At 38.2% G+C, this 20,579-nt stretch overlaps 1 protein-coding gene across 7 annotated transcripts in view; it reads right to left on the bottom strand.

The window, feature by feature from the left end:
• The window catches only part of rptor (regulatory associated protein of MTOR, complex 1), a 292,822-nt gene that overhangs the window by 215,422 nt on the left and 56,821 nt on the right, over nucleotides 1-20,579 (bottom strand). For 6 of the 7 annotated variants that reach the window (XM_067459440.1, XM_067459442.1, XM_067459443.1 and 3 more), the window contains exons 3-4: nucleotides 11,097-11,199; nucleotides 10,425-10,507 (exon numbers count right to left, since the gene is read on the bottom strand). In XM_067459440.1, coding sequence (XP_067315541.1) covers nucleotides 10,425-10,507; nucleotides 11,097-11,199 — 186 coding nt within the window. Of the gene's footprint in view, nucleotides 1-9,146; nucleotides 9,256-10,424; nucleotides 10,508-11,096; nucleotides 11,200-20,579 lie in introns of those variants that run through there. The other variant, XM_067459446.1, reaches the window with a different exon arrangement.

Here is a 20,579-nt window from a genome sequence, read left to right as displayed (position 1 = left end):
TGCCTGCATTGACACTACATGATAATTGAAATTAGCTGAAGGACATCACTGTTTTCTCCAGAGCGGCTATACAGCCAAATCAAATTATGTTGCATTATTTTACTGTTAACACTGTGAAGCTGCTTTGAAACAGTTGTCATTGTATAAATCTATACTCTCTAAAATCAAAAATTAAAAAAAAAAAAAATTAAATCTAAAAGCAAAATTCACTCTATAAGGGTGACTTAACATGACTTAAGGCTTGAATTTGGTCTGTTCCTCAAAATTGTACAGATTCCAAAGATTTGGATTACAGCGCACAAGTAAAATTACTTTTTTGAATTTATGTCTCTATCGTGCATTTCACGGTTATACTGTCAGTCACAGCAGACTACACTACAAAACATATTCTGCCTTCCACGGCAAACAAAATACCACATGATAAATAAATGGTTAAACAAATGCAGAAATTACATTCATTTTAAGGTTTTAAAGTGTAGAAAATTGTGTAATCCTAAACGAGTTTGCAGCAAAAGTCACTTAGAACTGACTGAAATGTTATCAATAATGATAACATTATGAGATAAAATGATGAGATGTTCATTATACATTAAGTGCACATATTTCTACCTGTTAATAAAATGAACAAGAAGAGCAGTGATCACACCTTCCCAGCTCATGAATATGATAATTCTTTCTTGCAGCTCTAAGACTGCCAGAGTCTAGAAGCCCCTGCAGCAAACCCTGCCTCATATACACAACTGCTTTCTGGCTCACAGAGCCCTGGATCCAGCCACCTCTTTGACACCTTAAAGCTCTGCACCTTGCTAAGAGCATTTACCAACGGTGGGAGAGGGTCAAACACAGCATCCTGTTGGAGTAAATGGAATAAATGTAAGCAGATGTCCTGAACAGCTGCAAACCTGAGCCCCTGCTGCAGCTCGCTGCTAAAACCTTTGCTCAGAGGCTGTACTGGACTGATCAAAATATTTGTAAAATAAGTGATATAAAACAACACTTTGCTTCTGAAGTCAGTGTGGATTAGCTCTCATGTGAGGATTTATAGTTTAGGCCAGAGCCACCTGGACAGGGAAATTTAATTATTTTTTTTCATTTTACACAAAGTTGCTCTGTGGTGGCTGCTGTACACCCGTAGTACTATAACTGTGCCTAAATATGCAGCTCTTACCCATCTCATCTCTAGTATCAGTGAATCTTATGTTGCAATGCAACGTGGTAATACAAAGTTTTTTGTTTTTTTTCATTCATTGAATTTTAGTGTTGCATGGTACTAGAAACATATAATACCCTACTCTAAAATATGGTACTATTCCTCATTTTATTGGTATTGATACTTTAAGAATGATAGTGTTTGAAAAAGAGCTAGACGAGCTGTGTGAGAGTTTCTTTGATGTGCAACACACTATGCAGTGCTCTGTTTCTGTTCCTGCTGCAACATTGGGTGTGCCAAAATTTTCATTCCTATAATATGCACTGTTAAAGGTCACAGTGGGGCCACTACTGCCCAACTCTCTTTGATTAAATAGTAATTTCTGTTGGTGTATGGAAACTGGGATTGGGTGTTACTTGTCAAAACCATGCCACACAAATTCTTTATCAGCACTACCCAGCAAACTCAGAGCAGGTGTGTTTACTCACTGATTGATCTCAGTCACACTACATCATAAACTTTGCTGCTAGATCCAGTAAGAAGTGTTTGAATTTGTTACAGAATTCTGTAACTAGCTTAAAGGGTTAGCTCACCCAAAATGTTTTATTATGTCATTAATTACTCACCCTCATACCATTCAAACACGTAAGCCTTTTATTCTTCTTCAAATTTGTTCATCTTACAAATTAAGATATTTTTGATGAAATCCAAGAGCTTTCTGACCCCACATGGACCACTTTGAAGGCCCTGACAGATAGTAAAGACATAGTTAAAATAGTAATTTCTAGGCCTTGAAACTGATAATAACATTGCAGTCTATAGGTGATCAGAAAGCTCTCCAATATCATCAAAAATATCATAATTTGTGCTCTGAAGATGGTTTGTGCCCAAGACAAAGGTTTTGAATGAGTATTATAGATGAGTGTTATATATTTCTATGAGATTGTTACAAGTCGCTGGAAACAACCTAAACTTCCCTCCATGAACCAGATAATTATGTGTTAAAGCATCTACGTTCACAAACCACAGTTAATTTTAACAGAAAAGCAAGCATACTGTATACAAATGATTTAGAATGTCAGCCAATACAAAAAATAAATAACAACTGCCTTACCTAATGCAGCAAAATCCTGTTTCCACACCCTTTGCTATATAGCTATCACTGTGTCAGTCATTGCAATTTTTAGAGTGAACCCTGCATTTATATGTGTATAGGCCTATGTTGAAGCGTATACATGGCCACTTGGCCATGGAAAACCAAAAATTATTTAAATTTTGGTTATATTAATTATTATATATCTACTAGACAATGTGCAGTGTGCTCCCTTTATAATCAATAAAAAGCTGTCAGACATTGTGATATCACAAAGTTCCATTATAATCAATGAAGCTGACTACACAATGTATCTCATTTAAATAATATCTATACTTGCTAGAAAGGATTTGCGAGCACGCAGAACACAGCACTGGACACAATCCTGAGTGGTGAATTTTGACTTAAACACTCAACACTGTTATTGGGCATTGCATTCAATAAATCAATAAACATGTCTGTGACTAGCAACATTACTCACCGCTGCAAAAACACATTGTAAATGGAATAATTTCAATGGCACGGGGATTAAAGGTCCTGGTCTTCGTGATCCCATCTTTCAAACTTTATTTAGTGTGAAATGTGGCTGTTGGAGCATAAATAATACCTGTAAAATTATAAAGCTCAAAGTTCAATGCCAAGCGAGATATTTTATTTAACAGAAGTTCCCTTTCAAAGCCTAAAGCGATCGGCCAGGTTTGGACTACACCCCTGCACTTCCTTGCTTGAATGACATCACTAGAACCGTTTGTTGACTAACCCTTCGCCCACAAGTACATGCAAAATAGGGGGCGTGGTCTTGTTGCTCTCTCACGTGGAGAAGAGCGCGCATTCAGTGCTTGCATCTCCCAGTTATGGTCAACTAAAGACCAATCCGTGCAGCTTGTTTATTTCTTCAACAGTTCTGTGCAACAGAATACTAGTCCTCCACTGCTGTAATTGGACAGATTCAAAGTGTTTATTAAAAATAAACTTTCTCTCATCAAACAACCAGACTAATGAATGCTTTGGCCTAGAATGGATTTGACAACCTGAATGACAGAAATATTCATGTAGAATGGATTTGACAACCTGAATGACAGAAATATTCATGTAGGCTAATAATAATAAAAATAATTAATTATTATTATTATTATTATTATTATTATTTAAATTATAACCATGCAGCCGTCTACTACAGTATCACATCAGACAGAGCATTGTAGTGTCACTGAGGGAAAATTACACTCATTCACTGCTATAGGAGGAGAAGAATTGGCTAAACTTGTTAAATCATCAAAATCAACATGTATCCTTTATCCTATACCGAGTAAACTATTAAACGAGATGCTTCCAGAGGTCATAGATCCTCTTCTTAATATCATTAATTCATCCTTGACATTAGGATATGTACTTAAAACTTAAGTTGGCTATAATTAAACTACTTCTAAAAAACGCTACTTGATCCTACAGAATTAGTCAATTACAGGCCAATCTCAAATCTACTCTTTCTGTCAGAAATACTAGAAAAGGCTGTCTCTTTACAATTATGTTCCTTTTTAAAATGTATTGGTATCTGTGAGAATTTCCAGTCAGGATTTAGACCATATCATAGTACTGAGACTGCTCCCAACAAGAGTTACAAATGATTTACTATTATCATCTGATCGTGGTTGTATCTCTCTATTAGCCAGCAGCCATATCACCCTGTAGCCCAAGACTAGTTTCCCACTGAAGCTAAGCAGGGCTGAGCCTGGTGAGTACCTGGATGGTAGCTGCTAGTAAAGGTTTAAGTGAGGCCAGCAGGGGGTGCTCACCCTGTGGTCTGTGTGGGTCCTAACACCCCAGTATAGTGATGGGGACTTCCATATTTTGGATGAGACGTTAAACTGAGGTCCCGTCTCTCTGTGGTCGTTAAAAATCCCAGGGTGTCCTTCAATAAAGAGTAGGGGTGTAACCCCTAGATCCTGGCCAAATTTGCCCATTGGCCTCTGTCCATCATGGCCTCCTAATAATCCCCATATAATGGCCTAATCACTCTGTCTCCTCTCCAATCAGCTGGTGTGTGGTGAGCGTTCTGGCACAATATGGCTGCCGTCGCATCATCCAGGTGGATGCTGCACATTGGTGGTGGCTGAGGAGATTCCCCCCTTCTCTATGTAAAGCGCTTTGGATGTCTAGAAAAGCGCTATATAAATGTAATGAATTATTATTATTATTATTAGTGTTATTCGATCTTAGCGCTGCATTCGATACTATCGACCACAACATTCCTTTAAATAGACTCGAAAATTATGTTGGCATTAGTGGAATTGCATTTGCATGGTTAAACCATACTTATCTGACAATTAATAATTTGAAGCAGGAAATGAAGAGATGTCACACCGATCACAAGTTCAGTATGGAGTACTGCAAGGCTCAGTGTTAGGACTGTTGCTTTTCACTCTGTATATGCTACGTGTCGAAATGGTACTTTTATGGTATCGAACAAAAAACTCAGATACTATGAGTATTGAACAATTATTTATCTTCCGGTGCCAAATTTCAGTTCCAAAAGCCAAGCGGCATACTTGCATGTAAGGACCTAAAGCACCGATAATTGGCTGTCCACCACCATGTGACGGGGAGGATTTCTGAAGATACTCGCAGTCACACAACACAAGTCTAGTTGTTTTTATCAAGTGTTCTACTGTGTCGTTTTACAATGCCAAAGAGGTCTAAAGCGTGGCTACAGTTTATAAAAGTGAATGCCTAGTCTATAAGTGAGACAAGAGTATTGCAACCAAAGGCGACGGAGTACTCACACTAGGCACTCTGAACTGTGCCCAAGCGTGTTTGAATCCCAAAGCCCGGTTCGTTTGACAAGAGTGAGTGCTCCGTTCCGTGCCCTGGCACAGTTTGTTTGGCCGGCCCTGGCCAGCTTGGAAGAGATTGGGCCAGCTTGGGCCAGAGCATGGTTCAGTTGGGCTCCAGCGCGGTTTGAATGCAATCTGAGTGCTAACCGCGGCAGAGCACGGAACAGCTGTGCTCTACTGTCATCATTATGGCAGAAAACACCAAATTATTACTACTTGGATAAACTTTTCGATTAAATCAAGTATAGGTTTATAACGATCCTGGTTATCACCTTATTGATTAACATGAATTTTAGTTTGTGAGTAAAGCTGTAAATTCCTCCAATAAAGTCAGCTGCCTCTGTAATAATCTTCTAATACGTGCAGTGCAGTCAAGTAAAAATCGCTGCGCGGCATAAATGATAAATCTTATAGGCAATCTATTAGTGAAACCGCTTTTCTTCTGTTCTTTAAATCAAAATGAATGAATGTTGCAAGCGTGTGGCAAGTGATGTGTGAGTGCAGGCCAGTGAGGGAGAAGGGAGAGGGGACAATCGTGCTCAGGGAAATACTTGACAGATAAGTGTAATTTCTAGGGGTGACCCCGAATAGTCGAAGATTCGATGCATCGATATGCGGAGCCTGATTCGGCCACCGATGTCACGGTCGAATCTTCAGGGGTGTTATGAAACGAGGATCATACCATTTTGGCAATATGGGGGTGCTCAATATTTTAAAGACGCGTCGCGGCGCTGAGCTTAGCTGAGCACCGGTGTGCGACCCCTTTAAGGACGCTGAGCTTCGCACCGCGCCATTAGAACACGTTCAATGAGTGTACACACACTGGCGGCAGCATTCGGCGCCTGTCCGCGGCCACTCGGGAAGTTGTTTAAAATCCTGCCGCACCACAGAGCGCTTTTGTGCAGCTCATCTGTCAGTGAATTCAAAATTGAGCTCGCGTGTATGTGCGAGTCAGGTGTCGGTGTGAGTGAGATCCTGAGGCGCACGGGGCTGAGCTTCGCGTCCTTCACCCGCTTTAGGCACAATCGGCTTCGGAACGTGCATGTAAACGTACTCAAAGTGTTCTTTTCCTCTCTAGGCAAGTATTTCTTTAGGTTTATTTATCAAAATGTTCTTTTATATATTTGTATGATGTTCTGCATTTCGATCGCGGCTTTAACATGTTATGAGAAAACAGTTTATTAATGTTTATCCACCACATTAACTTTTAGGCTATTTAAACCTAAATAAGAAAGCCATTGTCAGTTCGTCTGTAAGTTGGCAGGCAGTTTTGGTCGCTTTATTAAAAGTTGTTGCTGTGTGCAATGTGTAAAGGAAAATAAAAATAGTTTTACCCTTCTGCTGACAGTGTCGTGCCCTTCCCAACCCATTCACACACACACATAGATGATTCGACTATCATTCGACCATAGAGATTCGACAATTCTGATTCGATTGTCGAAATCCTTAGTCAAGGACAGCCCTAGTAATTTCACTACTTAAACAGAATACATCCCCATAACATTGACTACCATGTTATGTATGTTAGCTTGTGCTGCTAGTCGGTTGAATATGGTATAGAAAAAAAGTATCGTTAGGAACCGGTATCGAAAGATTTTGAACAATACCCAGCCCTACTCAGCACTCTCCATCTCGAGCTCATAGCAGACTAGCGGTTGGAGGGGAGTGGTTAAGCATTTTCAAACCTAAGCCGTCAAACTGCCGTCATCTGAGAAGGAACTTCGTTTCCAAACTGTAAGTTACTTATCAGATTTCGATTAAAGATTACTGAAACAAACAAAAAAATCTGTGTATTAACTTGCACAGATTAATTGTTCACCCTAAGACCTATAATGTGCGCTAACAAAGTAAAAAGGGTAAATTTTGATTTCGAGGACTTTAATTTTAGTTTACTCAGGTTTGCTAGCTGCTCTAACGAAAACATGAAGTCAACATATAAAGTTAATAAAGATAAAGTTAATAAGTTAAATTGTTGTTGTTGTTAAGTTAAAAGTAAATCTAGTGTTATTATTGCTGGTGCCCTGCCATGAACCCAGTGGCAGTGTTTCACAAAAACCTATAGGGTATGGCATGAGTCTATAATATCTAAACAAAATGTGGACAAACATCCACTAAAAGAACTTAACAACAGACTTAACAACAATACAAAAAAGATATGCAAATATTGAAACTAAATAAGCCTTTACTGTATCCTAGCCACATTAGAAAAAGTATCCTTTCCATGTTAATCATAAGTTTTGTTGTACTAACCAGCCACAACAGTGATTCATAACGATTTTATTTTATAAACAGTTTTTTTTATTTATTTCTGCAGCATTGTGGCTGGAACATCATAGGTAGGGCTGCACGTTTTCAAGTTTTTTATTAACCGTTATCCGAGGCCCTTAGCGGTTAATACTCGGTTAACCATAGTGTGCGTCAGGGTTATTTTTAGCGTATTAATTTGACGACCGCCATCTCCGTAGTGAACGCTCCTATAGAGAGAAATGCACATCATGGATTACATAATCAGAGAGTAGCCCATTTCTTTTCGTTTTAAATTGTTAAAAGACATTTCAAGCTTTCTTAAGATATATTTCATGTCTGCGAGGCGCTGAGTTTCATTAAATTAGGATGAGACGCGCTCCAGTTCACGAGCAATGCAAGTGGCCGCGAGGGCGCTTGCATGATTAGGGCATGTCGTAAAATATGCAGCCGAGAATGATTCACACAGACAGCGTTTGACTCGCGCGGCTGAGCCTCTCCCGGCAGAGAGTTCAAGCATCTGTGGACTCGTCCCTTCAGCTCTGACCATCTTGCTATCAGTCCGCGATTAGCTTTTTTGTTTTCTTCATTACAGTTAAAGTAACGTCGGCTTTTCTCTAGTCATTCACAAGTCTCTCACTTCAAACTTTCTTTCTTCTGATCCGTTATGCACAGCGCGCGCGGCTCGCGCTCTGCTTCTGCCCTAATGCGACTTATAGTCCAGTACGACTTATGTTATTTTCCTCTTCATGACGCATTTTTTGACTGATGCGACTCATACTCCGGAGCAACTTATAGCCTGAAAAATGCGGTAAGCACTGCATTGCAATACTTGCATTTTGCCCCGTCACTCTCATTTTTAAAGTGTTCCCACGCTTTCTTTGCCCGCTTCATTGCCCGCTTAGAAAGCTGGTCATGACTTCTTCTTGTGGATATTACAAATGTCTGGGAGCGATCTGGCGGTCTCTAGGGGTGCAAAAATATATTACAACTAAATTCAAAGCACGTCATTGTGCTTTGTGCATTGTGCATAATGCACTAGTGTTCATTCGGTTACACAATTTTTAACGGTTAATCGGTCAATCGGTTAACCATGGACACCCCTAATCATAGGCCTACAAATTATGAACATTGTAGATTATGTGCTTTATTTATTGTAAAAAGAATTTAAAGTGAGTTTGAAAAGCCTATCATTTTTGTGACCTTTTATAGACATCACCTTATACTGAAAGCAACAATGGATAGTTAATTCACCTCAGATCTTGAAAATAAATTAAACTAAACAATAATGTTCAAACTGTCGACTCAAGGTGGGCAAACAAGTGTATTTATGATTTTAAAAAATTATTTTGTTTTTTTTAAAGAACCCAATCTCGTGCCTAATCTTGTGAGCTAAGTGTCTCTTCACACCCCAAATGCATTGTGTAACCGGCAGGCAATTATCAGGGCATGGACAACAATCTGTAGTTAGTCCAGATGCATGGAAGTGCATCAGGTTTAGAGCGAAAGGTTCTCTTACAGACCTGTGTTTTGAGTGGTGTGTGTGTATTGTGGGAGAACCCCTAGCCAGGCATTCATAAGTCAAAGAAGCATGACGCAGGTGGCAGTTTAAGGCCCTTAGTTTAGATAATAAATATCTTATATCAGTTACATGAGACGAAAAAATTAGGCAAAAAATTAAAACCTTTGCCCGAGGCATGTTGGTACTGAACAAACAAGATCATTAACAAGCAAAAACCATGCTAGCTAGACCCCGTAATTTAACGTCACCAAAAATAGAAAACAATTTGAGACAGCGTACCCAGATAGCAAGCTGTAAACAAACCTGAGCAAGCACCTGAGAGAGTGGTAACTTCCCATCAGATCAGCTGAATGTAGTGGAGACATAACAGGGTATAGAGAGCTTACAGCAGCCCAATGGCGAATTTGCAAACAGCAAAGATTGCTAGTGACAACAGTCCAGAGATCAGTAGTGAGAAATTGAGTAATCCAAACAAAATGTCCGATAAAACTAATCAGAACAGAACTGTGGAAAGCACGCTAAAAAAAAAAAAAAAAAAAAAAAAAACAGTCCAGGGGCAAAGCGGGAGGACAGCATTCTCAACCCGGACACAGAAAAATACAAGGAGAGGCAACCTCGCATCTGCACCCAAATTAACCATCAGGCCACTTCTTTGGCACACCACTGGTTTTAATAAGCAAATCTGTGTCCCACTGGACAGCACAGATGCATTTACATTGTAAAAATGAAAGAACACAACATACACAGACCCACCATATTGGTTAATGAGTACTGCTGATACAAATATTAAGAATTAATTACAAATATGTCCAACTTTAAGCTAAATTCTACAATGGTCAGGGAAAATTTGATTTCTCAATGCATGACTTTAAATTGTGTTATTGGGTAAAATATTATTATTATGAATTATAGATTTTAAAAAAAAAACTTGCATAACTTTACACAAAATAAGAAATTATTAGAAATGTCTTTTATTGTGTTCCTTTAGTGTTTTATTGTCCATAAATTGGAAGTCAATGGAAACCAAACCTGTTTGGTTTCAGAATATATTCTTTGTTTTTCTTCAGAAAATATAAAGTCATATAGGTTAGGGAACGACAGGTTGTGTAAATGCTGACAGAATTTTCATTTTTGGATAAACTGTCACTTTTTTATCCCTATTTTGCTGTAACATCAGAGTTGCTGGACTGTGTATCAGCATGTAATTGTAACAGATCAGTTTGTATTGTAGTGTGGGTGTGGTTCATTATGCCAATGTGGCAGTTTTTCCACTCACCATTACTTACCATGTCCCACCAAAATGTGCAAATGATGATGCCATCAACAGATTAACATGTTAGTTCTTTAGTCACCCTCAAACAGCAGGGGTACAACCATATGTCCTAAATATTTACTGCTATATATTCTTCTCTGAATATGATGTACAAGTAGCAACATTAGATCCACTGTGATACAAATGTGCATACCAGACTATGGGTTGATTTTGCTTATTAATATTATTTATTTATTTTTTAACAGGACTAATTTCAGCTCTAGTGAGTGTGGTGTATATGATGTAACAGCAGGGTGGACAGCTCTTACCCTGGGCTGCCAATTCTCATACTGTTTCTGCAAGTTGGCCCCTATTGTCTCCAGAGCTTTCTGTGGACTCATGGACAGAGGGTCTAGAAAATAAAAAGAGAAAATACACATTACAGTATTACTATAAATTCAGACACTACAATATACTATCATATACACTAATGCACTAAAATGCAAGATCATATACATTTTATCTAAGGAATCTTCTAGAAGTACCCCAGAATAAAAACCTGGCTGAAACACAAGTGAAATACAGAAAATGTGAAAGCGCTTAAGCTGGAAGCTAAACCACAAACACAAAAAAGTCAATTCTGTATGGATTATGAAATGTATGTCTGCACTTCTCACACGTCATTACTACTCAAATACAAAATAGTGCTGTTGAATAAGTTTTCTCCAAGAAAAGTGTTTATTAAATTGGTTTATAGCTGAAATCATAGAGGAAAAGGACTAAAAACCAATGTTTTTTTAAATAAAACTGGCTTACATAGAAATCAAAGCCCACTGTGATGTAAACATTTATTCACTGCCTTACATTCAGCTTATTCAATTTTTCAGACATATGTACAAAGTAATGTCCTTCTTTATTACACACAGACAAGGGGTAATGGTGGAAGAGAGTTACAACTGAGGGGGAAACCATTGGATTGGTAGATGCATGGGGAAACTCACCTATCCAGCACTCTAGTCTGGCACAGGGTGAAGTCTTGACTACATCAGGAGGGTCCACACCAACATTGAGACATAAAACTAGCGCCACACTTACAGTTTTCATCTGTAGGAACAAATAAGGGGGGAAAGAAAACTGTAAAGTAATTGAAATTACTCTAAAACCTACTGAAATGAAAAAGGTAAAAGTCAAAATGGAGAGAAAAGAAAATCAGCATGCAATCAATAGTACAGCTGCAAATGCAAATTCTGTATTATATAATAGTAGCACTACCAGGTAGAATGAAGGCAAATTAATTTAGATTTAGAATGTGGTTGATATAATGGGGTTGATATAAGTGCAATAATTCCAAATGAATGCCCAAAAGAAAAATAAATAATTAAATTTCTCACCCTGACTGTGCTGCCGCTAGTTTGCCTATATACCTTATGCGCCAGAGAAACGTGCACACAGCCATATTTAGAATTTTGTCTGTGAACTTACTGTTTTTGCGATATCTCTGTATATTTCAGTGGCATCACTGTTGAAGAATAATTACCTGGTAAAGTGGATTAACTTATTTCAGAGTTAATGAAAGTTATCATTAGCATTTTAATGTTTAAAAGTAGATGTCTTAATGTCAGTAAACTGGGAAGATATTAAAACTGATCGCTGTGGAAATACAAAATGGTAGTCAAAAGACAATGGCCCTCATTTATCAAAAGTGCGTACACCAAATTTCCAGCGTACACCTTGCGTACACCCAAACCCACGGTGACTTTGAGATTTATCAATATGGACGTTGGCGTACGGCACGCTCAAATCCTACGCCAGCTCAGGAGGTGGTGTACGCACGTTTGAGTTAGTGCGAAAATGCGCAGAAAAACAATTCCTAACACCACAAAACGCACTGACAAGATATGCTATATGACCCACTGTTAAAAACCACAACAACAACATTTAGTGTTTATTTTTGTGTAACATGAACGTCAATGTTTAATTTGTGTGACTTTACCAAAGTGTTTGATCTGTAGGCATATGTATTCCTCCAGTCGCGAGCCTGTGCGCTTTATCTGACGTTTCAGGCCCGCGCCTGGCCCAGCAGCTGCGCACGGACTGGGACTAAAATAATTCAGACTGACAAAATAATAAAAATGGCCTTCTTCTTTTAAATAATAATAAAATCAATAAAAACGGCATTTTCTTCTAAATAACAAGCGTCATTAAGAATAATAATCATAATAATAAGAAGAAGAATCTTACAAATTGTCATGTAATTATTAATGTGAATGAATCTTACTCCACATCACATCATCATCACTATTGTACACCCCAATACATGTGCCGTGACACGAAATTAAATGCTAATTGTTTCAAAACGTGCTGTAAAATAATGCAGTGATGGTAATTTATCATCCAAACAGCTATTTAAACTGCTGGAGTGCGCTTCTCAACCCCCACACTAACAGTAGCTACTCGTAATTTGGGTCCATATTTTGTTTTTGTGAGCGCCTTTAATCCCACCCTTTAAACTCCCAAATAAAACAATTTCGTTTTTTTTTCCACTTCCCTGGTGATGGTCTCGATGGGCGCATCTCAATCATCTCAATAGTTCAGTAGTCAGAGCACTGATCAGGGAGTCAGCCCGTTGACTTATGTCCTAGTCAGTGCCCTGACTAGTGGACTAAAGAGATGATTGAGCGCACCCGATCTCCACGTCAGAGAAGTTTAGTTTCTTTGCCGTCTTCTGTTTGTCCATGGCGTAAAATGAGGGCGTGCGGGAGGCAGAGACTTGAATATATAGGGGCGTGTTATTCTAATGACGATCGTTTTCAGCCGCGGGATTTATCAAGGGCAAGTATTGCGTACACCTGAATTGCAGAGGTGCGCACAGTTTCATAAATCAGGCGGTGAGAGGAGTGTAAGCATAATCTTACGCCAACATATACACCCGTTTCTATGCAAGATTGATAAATGAGGGCCAATGAGAGCAGCGGTGAAAGGGGCGGGGCTACATAAGGTCCAGACTTGACCATAGCAAGTGTTATGTACTATAAGCAAACTGTCTTGTATACACGTACGAAATATAAAGAAAGCTCTACAAATTATATGTAACGTTTATAAGTGATAAATAGTTTACACTTCAGATCAGGGGATGCAGAAAGCTTTGAAAATTATTTATGCATGCATTTACACGTCATTTATAACAGGTGTTGAACACTGTAGTGTAAGTGATGACTGGTGAGGATTAGACCGCTGTCACATGGACACACATGGACACACAAGGACACACATGGAGTCTTTAAACACTGTGCACCTGATGTGAGCTTCAGTGGAAGATGAAACCGGTTCACAAAATAACCGGTAACTAAATTCCACACATAACCCAAGTCTGTGCTGATGAGTGAAATGATTTATCATAATCCACTGCAATCTCTTGACAGCAATTCATATATAAATGTTTATCCCATTGGGGATTTTTTTTTACTTTTCCTACTGTTTAGCACCCTGCATGTTTGTGCTTTTGAACACAGACCAGCTTACGATTTAAAGATACATCAATAAATTACATACTATAAATTACAAATAAATTACTAATGATTTGTTCATAATTTGTTCAAGATTAATCATTGTTTATTGAGACTATACTAAAACAATTCTGGCATATACTTTAATGATTTATAAGTGATGATAAATAATGTAGTCAAACTAAAATATATTCAGACAACTTCAACAATTCTCACATTATCACAGTTAGAGTTTTGTTATATTTTAGAAAATAATATGACAAGAACTCAGAGTTAAACTGTGTCAGAGAGCTGTACACAGTCTGCAGCATTCAAGTAAGAAATGTTTTCTTAAAAAAGCTACTAAAGTTCATTCAGTCAAGAGCAGCGAGTATTTTTTAGTTTTTCGTCTGTTCTTTGATTCGTATTACCAGTAGATATAGCAGTAGGTACTGTATATTACACTTCTCTCACTTTAATACACATATCTAATATACACACAGGATTTCTGTACTTCTTGCATACGTGCATATACATAACCAACTGTTTTAATGTGAACTTTTTGTGTTTCTGACATAACCTTGGGAACATTTGACAGTTTAATCGCAATAACACATGAAAGAGAACTGTCTAATTTAATAGCCTACTCACTGACGCACCGACATCCAGCTCACTGTGAGCATACGTCGGGTGTAAGTGTGCACAAGTTGAGTGATAAGGCTTTAAAAACGCATGCAGATGGTAATATTTCATAATGATGAAGAACTGCCATTTGAATTTTCAAATAGTTAATGTAACAAGTGGTGAAGAAATGACACCATATACCTTTCAAGATAAATGTCAATAGGGTAAAATGTCTGGTCTTCTCCAACACCACATATGCAAATACTCAAACATGGAAATAAACTTCCTGTATGGAGGGAGGTAATGATCTCCTGCGGTCAGGGAAAGATCAGTGAGTCATGGGGACACAGCAGGGACCCCACTGACCTGATCCACCACAGCGCAAAGAGCACAAACAGGAAAAAAAACAGATGCGTGTCTGTATATGTGCCACCTCGTGCAGTTGAACCACTAAAAACACTCCAAATAGAGAAGGAGGGGAAAAAAAAAACTATTTATATAGTGCTTATATAGTATAGAAGTGCATGGCCGTTATATATACATAGCCCTGCTATACTTTCTTGTCTGGAACAAAATTTTAGAAATTTTAAGAAATGTCTAATGAACTGGAAGGGCAAACGCTGGTAAATTAACGGCCAATGAATGTAGGTGCATATGTACCAATAGGCCAAGCACTTATTGTAATCTTTAGTGTTCTAATAATTAGGGGCCAAGCACTGAAGGTGTGAAAGAAATACGGTCAGAAATATGATTTCTGATCTGTAAAGTTGCCAGAATAATAATCATACATACACTGATGAACTAATTGTCTTACTTGTGCTTAGTTAAGAAGACATTATATTTTAAATCTGCAGAAATATATTTGAAAAACATTAAAAGTCCCATGGCATGGATTGTTTTATTATTTTATAATGTTTCCTGAGGTGTACTTATATTGTTAGTATGGTTTTTACATCAAAAAAATGTCAATTTAGAAATAAAGGGCATTTTTTCTATACTGATATTAACTCTCTGGCTGGAATGCTCTGTTTCAAGGGGCGTGTCTGCTGTGTCTCTTCAGTGGAAACACCCACTGTTGTGATTGGCTGACATCTTTGCATTTGAAATGAGATTACGTGCGGAGGGGGCGTGGTTTAGTCAGGCACGAGCAGCAGCAGCACTCACTGCCAGTCAAGAGAGAGAGACGGAGAGAGCTGGGGAAAGATTGCTGAGGAAGTGTTATTGTACCAAGTTTTTGAGAGCGCAAGATTATTTTGTTTGTATCTGAAAGCTCTGAATAAATACGAGTGAACTTTGCAACGTTATTTCTCTCGCAAAATGCTTTCACCACAGCTAACAGCAAGCACATGACATAAATACAGTAAGAGCTTCTGTTGAGCATAATGAGCAGCATCATTCAAACGACAGTTTGGGCAAATGTGCACTGCAGATAAATGTGTGATTGACAGATCCGAACATTATAAAGAGTGTTCTTTGATTGCTCTCTGTAGTTTAATAATTTAAATAACAGGTTTGTTTTATGCTACTAACAGAAATTGCGTGAAGTTGATCGTTTTAGTCACTGGCTTGATTTACTGATGCATCAAGACAGCCAGTGGCAGGACTGACAGTATTAAACGATTTAAAAAGAAAGTCTGTGTGAACTTGAATGATTAGCTACACATCAGAACTCACTGTATTTGTGCTTGAAGTTTAGCTGTTTTTAAACTAGGTATATAATGGTTGTTTTGAGTATATGTTATGTTTGACACATTTCAGGGTTTTGTACTGCAATATCCTGCCTTGTCAAACCTTAAATAAACCTAAACCTAAACTGAACCCAGATCAGGCATTAATGAACACTGTTACTCACTGTTTGCGGGGGTGCTGTAGTATCCATATGGTAAAGCCTGTGCTGCTGACATCGCAACTGATTCTCTGGGCGGGCAAAGCAGAGGAAGGGGAGGAAACCTTTCCTGTTATGACGTCATAACAGGAGAATTCAAGATCAACTCGTCTGAGCTCTCATTCTCTCAAAGGCAGAGAAAGACAGCTAGAACTCGGTTTACACCGATCAACATTTCTATCCACTTGGAGACAACATTCAGGCTAGGGGAACTCATATTAATGTTGAAAAACCTCATAAAATAACAATTTCATGCCATGGGACCTTTAAATGAATTGATATTTTTAAATCCAGTTATTATTTAGAATTGCAAATGTTGACTGGACTAAAAAACGCAAATCCAGTCAATATTTTAAGGCCAACACAATATTTTACTAAGGCAAATAGATTTTTGTTTGTTCTGTTGAAATGGGCTGTTAGAAACATTTGATAATAGCCTATATCAGAACAACATTTGTGAAATTAGATGTATTTTCAATGTTTTGTTTATGATGGTATCTGCATTATGATGAGAAGGTGGATCCTATAACACTTCTATACATATTACATATTTAATATAAATATATAAATCATGAACATATGTAGTTAATTGTTGCATTTAATCTGCCTAATTTTAATGAATACGTTCAAGAGCTCATTTGACTTTGTAGAAGGATCTGTATTGCTTGTTTGATTTCGCGGAAGGATCTGTATTGCTTGTTTGACTTCGCGGAAAGATCTGTATTGCTCGTTTGACTTTGCGGAAAGATGTGTATTGCTCGTTTGACTCTGCGGAAGGATTGTTACAGATCAAAGGACTTTGCGAGTTTCACCAGACACGTAGCATGACAGTAGCAATTTTGAGGGTGCATGTAGGAGCCATAGTTACTAGTTTATTTAATTTTTTATCAATTCGTTCATTTAAATATAATTTTGTTGTCGTATTATTGATTGTTTATTTCTTTGAGTGTGAGGTGAGATAAATATTTAAAAGGATATGCCAACCCAGACAAGAAGTGGGTGCTGGTGCAAGAGCACACAGTTTTTTGACCATGCGTGCACATGGAGAAAGCCTGAAAGCGGCCTTGGAGTTGTTTGTTTGTTTTATGCTACAATGCATCTTTATTTTTGAATTAATAAACTTCAGTTATCATTAAGAAACATCAACAAGCCTCTTTGGTTCTATTCAGGCTACTTTGCACGTGTCTGAAACACTGCATCATCGCCTCTCACAGTGGCCAAGAAACAAGGGACATAACTAGAAATTTAAAGCTTGTTTTGTCACAACAAAATTTCAAAAAACTTGCTTTGAAAATGGAATAGGTTTGTGAAGAAGAGGATTATCAGGATTATCCTTAAAATTGAACAGGAATGAAGATTTGGAATGTTTGAGACCACAAGGCATTAGAAGCAGCAAACAAAGGAAACTTTTCAAAGAGGTACGTGCTTGTGGAAAAAAATGTGCTGAGTTAAATTTGAATGTTATTGGAAATACTTTTTTAAGTTTGCTGAAAACTGTGGATGAAAGGATTAATTTGATGGAAGAGTTCAAAGGTCTTAATTAATGTGATTTTAAAGTGAAATCAAAGGAAATTTGAAAAGTGTGTCTTTGGAAAGGGGAGATTTGCTTGTTTAAGACAAAATGGATGAGTCTGATCTAGAACAATCACCAAGCTCAGATCAAAGAGACTTGAATGAGGTTGCTGTTCGTTTGAAAGCCTCCAGAGCAGGCAAGATTGCACACCTTACAAGACGAATGAATAGTGTTAACTCTTTGATGACTGATGCTGAATATCTTGAAGAAGTAAAGGGAAACATGATGAAGTTCAATGAGAGTTTTGTTTAATTCAAATCTCTTCGAGAATAATGTACAAGTGTTAAGTGAAGAGGATAAAGTTGAAGACCTGAAAACCTGGTATGAACCAAGAATAAACCAAGTTGATATGTTTGTTTCTACTGTTGAGAAGTGGATGTCTACTATTCAAGAACCTGACTCTCAAACTAGTACTCAAATTTATTTTGCTCTAAAAGTGACTGACTATAGCTAACTGATGAAGATACAACGTAAGTTGTTGCGTATGTGCATAGCAGTAGATCTGCAAGATCTAGCAGATCGGGCCGCTCTAGATTGAGCAGATCAAGTGTGTCAACATCAGCTTCAGCGCGCATCTGTGCAGAGGCAGAGAGCAGCTTTACGTGCCAAAGCCAATGCATTGCAAAAAAAAACATGCTATAGATAAAAAAGAAGGGGAACTTAGAAAAATGAAGGAGATGTGGGAAGTTCAAGCTGAAATTGAACAGTGAACAGCAAAAATTGAGTATCTCAAGAATGCTGAAAACTCTGAAATCAATGAAAATGCAGTCACAAAAGATGCAATAAATGTGTATTGTGATTAGGTGATGAATGAGACTCCATCCAGTGCAACAAGCACACAAGGTGCGTCAAAAAGAGTCTGCTGTTCATGCACAACTCTCACCAAGACATTCCAATCCTCAGAATAGCAAAGCAATTCATCAACCCACCTCTATGATTGCTGATTCAAAATCATCTGCACAAATCTCTCATACAGCTCAAACAAGAACACTACAACAAGACTCAATGGCATCTAATGTCACACAAGGGCCTGATCTTTCTACAGTTCTTCAAAGACAAAACAACTTGACTGACATGCTTGTGAAGCAACAATTTCTTTCCACCTTACCATGAGGAGAAATGCCAATCTTTAATGGAGATATCATGCAGTACAGGTCATTCCTTCATTCTTTTGAACATATCATTAAGAAAAAAACTGATGATAATGCAGACATGCTGCACTCTCAAATTCAGTACACTAGGGGGCTACCGGCTACCGAACACGTTACCAGAGCAGAGGTTACCAAAAGGCAAAGCAGCTATTGAAAGAACACTTTGATAATGCATATAGGATTTCATGTGCTTATATTGAGAAAGCACTCTCCTGGCCTTCAATAAAATCAGAAGATCCAAAAGCTTTACAGGTATTCACACTGTTTCTTAGAAGCTGCTGCAATGGTATGGAAGACTTGGAGTTCATGGAAGAATTAGACCAATATGAGGAGTATAGCCCTAAAGATCTCATACAAGCTCAGAGAGTGGTGACGCACGAAGGCATTTGAGTTACAAGAACAGATGAGGTAAAGATGGTAGATCATGTCAGTTTAATTGAAAAACAAGCTAACATTGTCTCCGACCCAATATTTGGGGATATCCAAGACTCAAGCCCAAGTAAAGCCCAAAATCTTAGTGAAGCCCAAATCCAAAGGCAGTTTTGCGACCAATGTGCATGTGAACTCATCACAGACCATTTCTAAAGATTCACAGCCATCATCATGTTGTCTCTTCTGTAACAATCGACATGAGTTGATGTCATGCTTGCAGTTTGGAAAGCATGTTAAAAGTTAAACTTCATAAGGCAGAATGGAATCAGTTTCGGGTGCCTAGCCAAAGAGGGACATGTGAGTAAACACTGCACAAAACAGCTTACCTGCACCTTTAGCAACAAACAGCATCCAAGTGTGTTACACATCACACCATTGACATCATCTAAACAAGTGAAGAAAACACCTGTGAGTAGCACACGGGTGTCACTTCAAGATGGTAAGCATAATAGAGTAAGAAACTCTCATTTGCACAGTGTTTATTTTCAATTGTACCAGTACAGGCTAAAAGTTCTAAAGTAAATTAAATACTCCACACATATGACTTTCTTGATCCTGGCAGGTCAGCAAGCTTCTGCACAGAGGATCTTAAGTGGAAACTCAACATTATTGGAATACAGACCAATATTCTTCTTCGAACAATGAGCCACGATAAGTCTGTCCCCTTGTATGTCGTCAGTGGGTTGGAAGTCTCTTCACTGGAAGAAAATAACTTTATTCCATTACCAGAAGTCTACACACAACAGAGCATGCCCGTTGACACCTGTAACATTCCCACAAGGGAAGAGCTGTCTAAATGGCCTTACCTGAGTCAGGTACAGTTTCCTAGGATTCCATCCAAGGTAGAGTTGTTGATAGGGAGCAATTCTCCCAAAGCCATTGAACCTTGGAAAGTCTTTAATAGCCAAGGGGATGGACCATATGCAGTTAAACACCCTGCTAGGATGGGTTATTAATGGTCCTCTACAATGCAAAGGCACAGCAAACAAGGGTAGCTGTGACACTGTTGTTGTTAACAGAATTTCGGTCTCAAACTTGAAAGAAATATTGATGCAACAATACAAACATGATTTTAATGAGCGGTCAAGAGAAGACCAGGCTGAAATGTCTGTTGAAGACAAAAGATTCATCAAGATTGCAGAAGAGTCAATCAAGTTGAAAGATGGATATTACACTCTTGATCTACCCTTCAGGAAATATGACAAAGCGCTGCCTAATAATTTTCAAGTGGCAGAACAGAGACTTAAAGGTTAAGAAAGAAAATTCAAAGGGAGTGAACAATTCAGAGCAGACTATACTGAAATTCTAACAGAAGTCATAAATAAGGGCTTTGC

This window comes from Pseudorasbora parva, chromosome 12 (assembly GCF_024679245.1).
Source record: "Pseudorasbora parva isolate DD20220531a chromosome 12, ASM2467924v1, whole genome shotgun sequence".
Taxonomy (NCBI): Eukaryota; Metazoa; Chordata; class Actinopteri; order Cypriniformes; family Gobionidae; genus Pseudorasbora; species Pseudorasbora parva.
This window is presented reverse-complemented; position numbering and strand designations above follow the sequence as displayed.